Here is an 8,430-nt window from a genome sequence, read left to right on the forward strand (position 1 = left end):
ATGTAAAATTTTGCTATAAAAAGTGAATTTGGCCAGAAGGAACCAAAGAATTAACAATAGGCCTCTGTTAGGCTCAATAGCAGTGCCAGGTGCTCCGACTCACGGCGACCACATGTGCGTGCCCCACAGAGCAGAGGTGTGCCCCGCAGGGTTTTCAACAGCTGACTTTTTGGAAGTAAATTGCCAGGCCTCTCTTCTGAGGCACCTCTGGGTGGGCTTGAACCACCAACCTTTCAGTTGGCAGCTGAGCACGTTAACTGTTTGCACCACATCTAGGGACTCTGTTAGGCTTAATCATGTCTCGTAGATATTAAAGTTTCTTTCATAATGTAAGAATTGACAGCTGGACTCCGAAGTTGCTAAACCTGCTGAAGGAATCATTATTTTCACAAAACCTCAGGTTTGGGAAAACTATTGCTTTAAAACTCTAGCCCTCTTATTCATCAGTATGATCCAGGAAGAAGGCTTTAATGGTTTGCTTGGCCCAATTTTAAGGAGCTCAAACTCCACCTGGAGCCCTGGTAGCACAGTGGTTAAGAGGTCAGTCTGCTAATCAAAAAGTCGGTGGTTCAAATCTACCAATGGCTCCTTGAAAGCCCTATGGGGCAGTTCTACTCTGTCCTATAGGGTCACTATGAGTAGGAATCGACTCGACAGCAATGGGCATGTCTGCGTGTGAAACTCCACCTTTGTATTGAAGGAGGAAGGAACATAGAAATCATGTCTGATTATCACTATTTACATAGTTTCTCACCAGAGGCCCACAGGCATAGGGACTGCTAAAAAACTGTAAAGCCCTTAGGAAATAAGAAACAACCCACGCAGCCAACGAGTCTGGAATTCCACTTCCAGCCCTCCCCTTTGTACACACTCAAGGTTTTTTTTTTTTTTTCTTGCTGAATTTATCATTAATAACTACTTATCAAATCTGCCAATATTGACTATTTGAAATCTCTCCCCACACCTGTCACGTAGGACTTTGCTTCTTCTTCTCTTCCTTTATTGAGTGGGGGCAGAATAACACGAGAGCAGAGCTGGTGATGGGTGGTGGGCACCTGTTTCTGAAAAGTACATGCTCTAACGATATTCTATTTTTCGATATCATTAACGAATAAAAAACCAAAAAACCCACTGCCACCAAGTTGACTCCGACTCAGAGCGACCCTATAGGACAGAGTAGAACTGCTCCATAGAGTTTCCAAGGAGCTGCTGGTGGATTCAAACTGCCGACAGCCTGGTTAGCAGCGGTAGCGCTTAACCACTACACCATCAGGGTTTCCTTAATGAATGAACAGCAAGAATTAAAGCAGGAAGCAAAACAAATAAAAAACAAAAACCCTGGCAACTTAAAACTTTTCAGGGGAAAAAAATGCTATAAATATTAAGAGTCCCTGGAAGGTGCAAATGGTCAACGCACTTGGCTGTTAACCCAAAGGCTGAAGGTTCAAGTTCACCGAGGTGCCTCAGAAGAAAGGCCTGGTGACCTGCTTCCAAAAAATCAGCCTCTGAAAACCCCATCTAGCACAATTCTACTCTGACACACACGAGGTCACCACAGGTCAGAGTTGACTTGATGGTAAATATTTTTAAATAAATATTAAAAGACGAAGAGAGCTTTACTTTAATGTATGGCCCTTATCATCATGTACCTAACCATTATATCACATAGCTGGATATTTTTAGCAGATAATTTCCACAATACCTGTTTAGTGATCTAAAATCATTTCTCTCAAATGAGACAAACAAGGCCCTTTCTCAAGTATGTAATTTTTACAAATTGCATCAGACAGTGAGTGTCTCTCAAGGGGTTTCAATAAAACCCAAGAGAAGTCCAAAGATAAAACTGCAGCAGCAGATCAGGGAAAGAATGCAGAACTGCGCGGTCACAGAGCTAACCCGCGAGCCGTCCTGAGTCTTGTGCACAGGAAGTCAAGTCTAGGCCTGAGGGCTAAGAGGACCGTGCTGAGGTTAGCTGCCCGACAGCGGAGTGAGGTGCTATCTCCCCTCCAGGGGTCTTAACTGTAACTCCCGCTCAAGCTGCTCTGCAGTCAGGGTGCCCTGGATGGCTTCGCAGCCCGGGTTGAACACGGAGTAGGCACTCTTCTCTCCTGCCTTCTTCTCTTCAGGGCTTCGGGTCCCGACATACATCCAATAGAACAAGGACAGGATAAAATAAGCCAGGCCAAATTCCAGTTCCACAAATAGTCCCAGTAGGACCAACCAGAGAAGAACCTTCAAGACAGTGATATTGATCAGGAAAGACCGGTCGTGGCGAGGTGGCAGAGGAATGGCTATATTCTGTGGTGGCTGTGATGTGCTGCCTCCAGGCTGAGCTGCTTCCTAAGACAAACAAGCAAACAAAAATAAGAGTAAAGGGTAATGGAGCTGAGAGATCAAAGGCAATCTGAAGAGGCAGTTCTCATTGCTCTAGGAAGGCTGCTGGCTCATTGATTTCTATTTTCTTGCCAACTCTCTAAAACAATCATGTCCAAAGAGCTTACGTGCCCTCCCCCCGCTGAATCAAAGCTGATGAGCACTTAGTGAGATGTGACCCAATAAAAACCGTACAGCATTCAGATGGATTCCCATCCATGGGAGGCATTTCCTCAGATTAGCCTGCTGCTAACAAAAACTCATTTGCACTCAATATAGAAACTCCCCAGGAGTAACTGATAATGGAACAGCCACGACATCTGTTTTACACAGAGTCAATAAATGCTTGTGGATTTGATTAGTTGAGCTAAGATTTTGTAAGTGACATAATTCTAAAATGGAAACAAAAATCTCTTTCATGTATTCGAAAAAAAAAAAAAAAGTCACTACTGTAGTCATTCCTGGTCCCTCTTACCTTTCCCTTCCCTACAACTACCCTACACAGGCCCTTATCACTCACACCAGGACCCAAGCACTGTGTCCTAACTGGTCTCTCCTCTCCCCAAACTATCTTACATGTTGTTGTTAGGTGCAGTTACCTCGATTAGGACTCACAGAGACGTCGATATGATAATCGACCCCACGTGACAGTGTAGAATTGCCCATAGAGTTTTCTTGGCTGTAATCTTCCTCTCACAGAGCTGCTGGGTGGGTTTGAACTGCCAACCTTTCGATTAGCAGCCAGGTACTTAACCGCTGCGCCACAAGGGCTCCTTTTTAAACCATCCTCCATACAACTGAATCAATCTTCTTAAACACCCATCACCTCCTGCTCACAGACCTTCAACAAATTTTCATTGCCTACAAGCTAAAATCCAAGTCCCTTTGGCTGGAATCCAAGACCCTTCATTTAGTCAACAAATAGAAATGCCACCACCCAGACACCAAATGACTCAGCATTGAAGTGTCTCTCTTTTCATGTATATCATATGCACCCCTAGATCATTTATAAGTACACCATGAGGCCACAGACTATCATTTCTATTCTTTGGTATCTCTAGAGCCAAATAGCACCCCATACGTAAATTCTCAACATACAGCCGAACTTTCAGTTCATTTCGTCAGTTAGATCCCCTATTCTTCTTCACTTGCAAATTTACAAGAGGACCGCAAATGTTGATTATATGGTCTGCTGATAAAAATGCTAGTCACCTAATGTATGGTGCCTAGGAACTTCCATTTGGTTAAAAACCTTTTTTAGCATCAACCTTGTAACTACTATCTCTTTAGCTAGGGAATTCTGATCGGACAGGCCCTTAAGATATCATCAGCACCACCGCCCACCTCCATATGTTAAATAAACAAATGTCCTTTTCAGATCAGTGAGCATAATATTTCTTGAGCAAGAAAAGGAATGCATCAGGTTGGGAAGGGCTCTCTTGTCAGGGAACAGGACAGACCTTATGACCGCAGTGTCCTAGGCAAGTGGGGGAATGGTGCAAAAGGACAGCAGGGGGAGGGAGCAGGAACCAGCCACATGGGGCCAGGCAGGTTGCGATAAGGATTCTAGAAATGGGAGACCACTGAAGGTCTTAGTAGGGAACTAATACACATTTAAGACTGCCCCCGCTGCTGCTGCCATGTATAGAATAGGCTGCCAGAGAGCAGGAGTAGAAGTAGAGGGATCGTTAAGAGCTGATGCAGTGGCCCAGCAAGAGACGCCCATGCATAGATTAGGGTGGCAACAGAGAAATCGAAGAGAAATGATGGACACAGAATACATTTGGGGGATGGAACCAACTTAAAACTCACAGTAAACTGAATTGACTTTGTTATTTGGTGAGTATAAAAAGAAAAATGCTCACGGCTACCATTTATTGATTGCCTTCAAGACGCTTGATCTCCTGTAGTCCAGAAGACAGGCAATATTAGTCTTTATTTACTGATAAGGCCACATTGACAGATGAAGTAACTGCCCTAAAGTCATGCAGCTAGCGACAGGCAGAGATGAGGTTCACTCTTAGGGCAGTCACCTCCAAAGCCCTTTTTATTTAATTAGGGAGCTCCTGGGTGGTAAAAACTGTTAACACGCTCAGCTGCTAACCAAAGGGAGTCCACTCAGAGGCACCTTGGAAGAAAGGCCTGATGAGCTACTTCCAAAAATCAGCCACTGAAAACCTTATGGAGCATAGTTCTATGTGACACACATGGGGCCGCCATGAGTCGGGGTTGGCTCCATGGCAAACTCCATGTTTTTGTTCTAATGAGGGGCAGGAGAAGGGTTAGAGAGCTAGAGGGAGATGGAACGGAAACAACTGGCAATGGGAACAAATGAGGGCGAGGAGGGAGGTGGAAATTCCCTGCCTCTTTTGGAGTTTGTTCTAGTACCAGTTCGCCTTCTGCAATACTTCAACCAGTAACAGCTCTGTGCAGAAGCGTTTATGGTCCTCACAACATAGGCAGGCAAAGCTTAGGGACGGCATTTCTATTCCTCAGATACCAAGCCACTTCCCACCTCGGGGCCTTGGCATTTGAGGTTCCCTCTGAGAGGAACACCCCCTTCCCCTGACTGGCTCCCTCTTCTCCTTCAAACCTCAGCAACAATGTCACCCAACATACCCTTGGCCCTGCTCCCAGATTTCTGCACAGTGGCTCCTGCTTGTCAAATGTCACCTCCTTATTGCAGCCTTCCCTGAACAACCAATTTAAAGTAACACTTTGCTCCCCTTACCCCCAATTCACTATCACAGTAGCCTAGATTTTCTTCCTTGGTAGCATTTAACATCTTGTTCTTTTATTTATTATCCTCCTTCTCTCCCCAGCCCAAACTCAAATGCAAATTCTGTAGAGCACAGCCTTAATCTGCCTTTATCACACTATCTCCCAGGACGTAGAGCTGTAGCTGGAAACACAGTGGGCATATGATAGGATTTTGTTGAATGAATGCATAAATGATGGTCAGGGAAAAGAAGAAATCAAAAATGGCTCCTAGATTTTAGAGAACAATGGAAGGCTGTGCTTAGCCAGGTGACTCTGAGGAAAGACAGTATTTGAGCAGTAAGCTTGGCTGAGCCAAGGTCTGGAGGCTAGGAGCGGCTAGATGTGTGGGGGAGGGACCCTGGGCCAGATGGAGCACTGGGTGCTTGGGTGGAATAAGGCTGTAGAGAAAGGCAGGGGGCTTCTGTAGGATTTAAAACAAACAAACAAACAAAAAGCTACAAGCATTTTTCTCCTTAATGTGGTCGAATTTTATTTTGGAGGGCTGGTTTTTTCCAAAAATAATTTATTAAGTACTGCCAGGGGTGGGGGTGGGGGGATGTGGATGCTTCCTGTCAATGACATTCCAGAAGAAGCAATTGCAAATAGAAGGCTAAAGAAATCTCTGGCAAGCCACAGTGCGCCACCAAAACGATTAGGTGGAGATGGATGGAAAATGATGGGAAAAAAAAAAAACTTTAATGAGAATTTTCACACCAGAGCAAACCCAGGAATGGTGAGTCAATGAAAATGAGCTTAAGGCAGAGGCCCTTATGAAAAACACAGCAATTAATAAGGACCAACTTGATGCCCAGCATTTCCTTTCATCCCTTTGTCAGGACATCAGCTTTTGGGGTTTTAATAATGGAGTTCAGCTTGTCTGGGTCCAACTCAATGATCTCATATTGCTTTGGAAATGAGAGACGCACAGTCAAAACACTCATTGTGTGGGTTTGACATTGTTTTTAACTGCAGGGGGAAACAGAGCAGGGGAAATGGATTTTAAAAATCTGAAGCAATTGTTGTGCTCAGTAAGCTCTAATCAACAATAAAGCTATCCAAAGGCAACTGAGACAAACTGCACGCAAGGAAATGGATTGTTTGAACCCTGTTGCACTCTTTTTACCTTTTTTACAAGTCAGTTGGAACCCTGGGTATTATGGAGAATAAAGTTCCTCCGGACTAAAAAAAAAAAAATTCCTAATATCACATTGTTCAATTATAAATGAAATGAAGGGAAATGATTTTAAGGGAACAACGCGCTTTTGTTCCAGCACATTTTTATTTTGAAAAGGAATTTTTTTAAGGAATAAAGACCTCACCGTTTCAAAGCACCGACTTTCCCTTGATAATCTTTTGTTCTGTTTTCCCATATTGACACTGCAATCTCACATAGAAATCACCTTACCACTTAACTCATGAATGAAAACTAAACGAAGCCATTAAGAGATGTGACTTATTTTCATTTGCAAAATACAAGGGATACAAAAAAAATAAAACTAAGGGTTAAAAGGCTATCATATTATTCCAAATCCTGTTCTCTCCTCGAACATTCACTACAGAACCTAAATAAGTTTCTCTAGTCCAACAGCAATGAACTAGCACGTGTCGCCACTGGCAGTAACAGCTATACACTTCTGCAAGTTTTGTATTTAAACCCCGTTTCTAAAGCACAGCCTATTTGGCCTACTGGCTGCATGCGTCCCAGGTGTGAATCAAATGAAGCCTTAATTACTGCCACTTTTTATCAGTATCCAATTAGACCCTCTACCCTCCATTAGCAGAGGGCTGTGGCTCAATACGGTTATCTGGGGAGGTTTCCCAAAGCCACAGGGCATCACAACGATAACTCAACTCGCTGTAGATAATTAAAGTGCAGAGATGATTTCTTCCAAGACCCTAGACCCTGCCTGGAAAGAAAATGTCAAAGCCACATAACAGTGCTGACACCCCTGGCAGGAAGCGCCAGGTCCAGACCCCGGAAACTCGGGGCGGGGGGGGGGGGAGGGTGCGTGCAGTCACGTGGTAGAGCGGGGGCCTCTCCTCGGGCGGGGGCGGGGCCTCTCCTCGGGCGGGGCGGAGCGGGGCCTCGGCCAGAGTTTCCAGTGAGTCTGTGACGGTTGCACAGAAAACCAGGTCTTGGGGATGCGACCTCCTTTGTCTCACCTGAGCGTGGCTAGGTTGGGCCCGCGAGCTCGCGGGCCTCGCTTTCCACACCAGGAACCGCTTTAGCCAGCCCGGGGATGCTTCCGCCTTCTCTCCCGAGGTTTGTGAGCTCTGGTTTGAGGTGTTGGGTCCGGCTGTCAGCCCGGCCCGTTTTCGGGCGGCGCGGAAGTCCGCTAACCGCTGTTCCATGGCGCGCGCCCCTCTCCCCGCGCACCCGGGAGCGCGCGCGCCCGCCGACGTCTTCCTCCCACTTTGCTTAGAGCCGGACCCTCGTGCGCCTGCGTGGCAGCGGCTCTTGGCTGCGCGTGCGCAGTGTTGTGGCCCGGGCCAAGTATCTTTGAATGTTTTGTCTTCTGTGATTATGACGTCCAGTAGGTCATATCCGTACCCATAATAGTCTCGTGAAACGCACATGGACATTGGGTCCACATCCTCATGCTGCAGTTAGAAATCTAAAGCATAAAGACTGTCCCGTTGTTTATCTGGCCTGAGGCTCCATTGACGGAATCTCCTGAGGGCCCTGGTCCCCAAAAGGTAGAGCATCCTTGGCTGTTGAGCGCTTATTTGGACACCAGTGCTGAACACCCAATTGAGAGTGTGATCCCAGGACATGGAAGAAAGCCCAGGACTTCTCTGAGAAGTCGTGGTGTTAGAAGGAAGACAGTGTGCATCCTATTTTCCTCTTATCAGGGTATGCCAACTGTAGGTACTTGAAGGGTTACTTTCCCACACCTTGTGTACCAGGCTCTGCAGACCTTTATCGTTGCTCTTACCACACTGGAAAATAACCTGTTAATGTGTTTAGATAGTTCAGAAACTCTTATTTATTTATTTTTTATCAGGGTGCAACTTAAAATGCACATACCTTAAGTGTATAGCTCAATAGAGTTGTACTTATATATGCATTTATATGACCACCACCTAGATAAAGAACATTTCCAATACCCCAAGGGCTCTCTTGAACTATCACCTGATCAGGAACCGCCCAAAAGGTAACCATCATTCAATTCAGGTCAGGAACTGTTTTATATACTTTTTAAAGCTCCAGCATCCAGCTAAGGAGCCCTGGTGGGGCCATGGTTAAAGTGCTTGGCTGCTAACCAAAGGTCTGAGGTTTGAACCCACCAGCTGCTC

At 45.6% G+C, this 8,430-nt stretch overlaps 1 protein-coding gene across 1 annotated transcript; it reads right to left on the reverse strand.

Annotated features, from left to right (window-relative positions):
- Positions 1-870: 870 nt before the first annotated feature.
- SAYSD1 (SAYSVFN motif domain containing 1) lies at positions 871-7,556 on the reverse strand. The gene is made up of 2 exons (XM_064285522.1): positions 7,297-7,556; positions 871-2,340 (listed from the first exon to the last, which is right to left on the reverse strand). The coding sequence occupies exons 1-2, from the start codon at positions 7,483-7,485 to the stop codon at positions 1,996-1,998; spliced, it is 534 nt and encodes a 177-aa protein (XP_064141592.1). The 5' UTR covers positions 7,486-7,556; the 3' UTR covers positions 871-1,995.
- Between the last annotated feature and the right edge of the window lie 874 nt (positions 7,557-8,430).

Source organism: Loxodonta africana, chromosome 1 (genome assembly GCF_030014295.1).
Source record: "Loxodonta africana isolate mLoxAfr1 chromosome 1, mLoxAfr1.hap2, whole genome shotgun sequence".
Taxonomy (NCBI): Eukaryota; Metazoa; Chordata; class Mammalia; order Proboscidea; family Elephantidae; genus Loxodonta; species Loxodonta africana.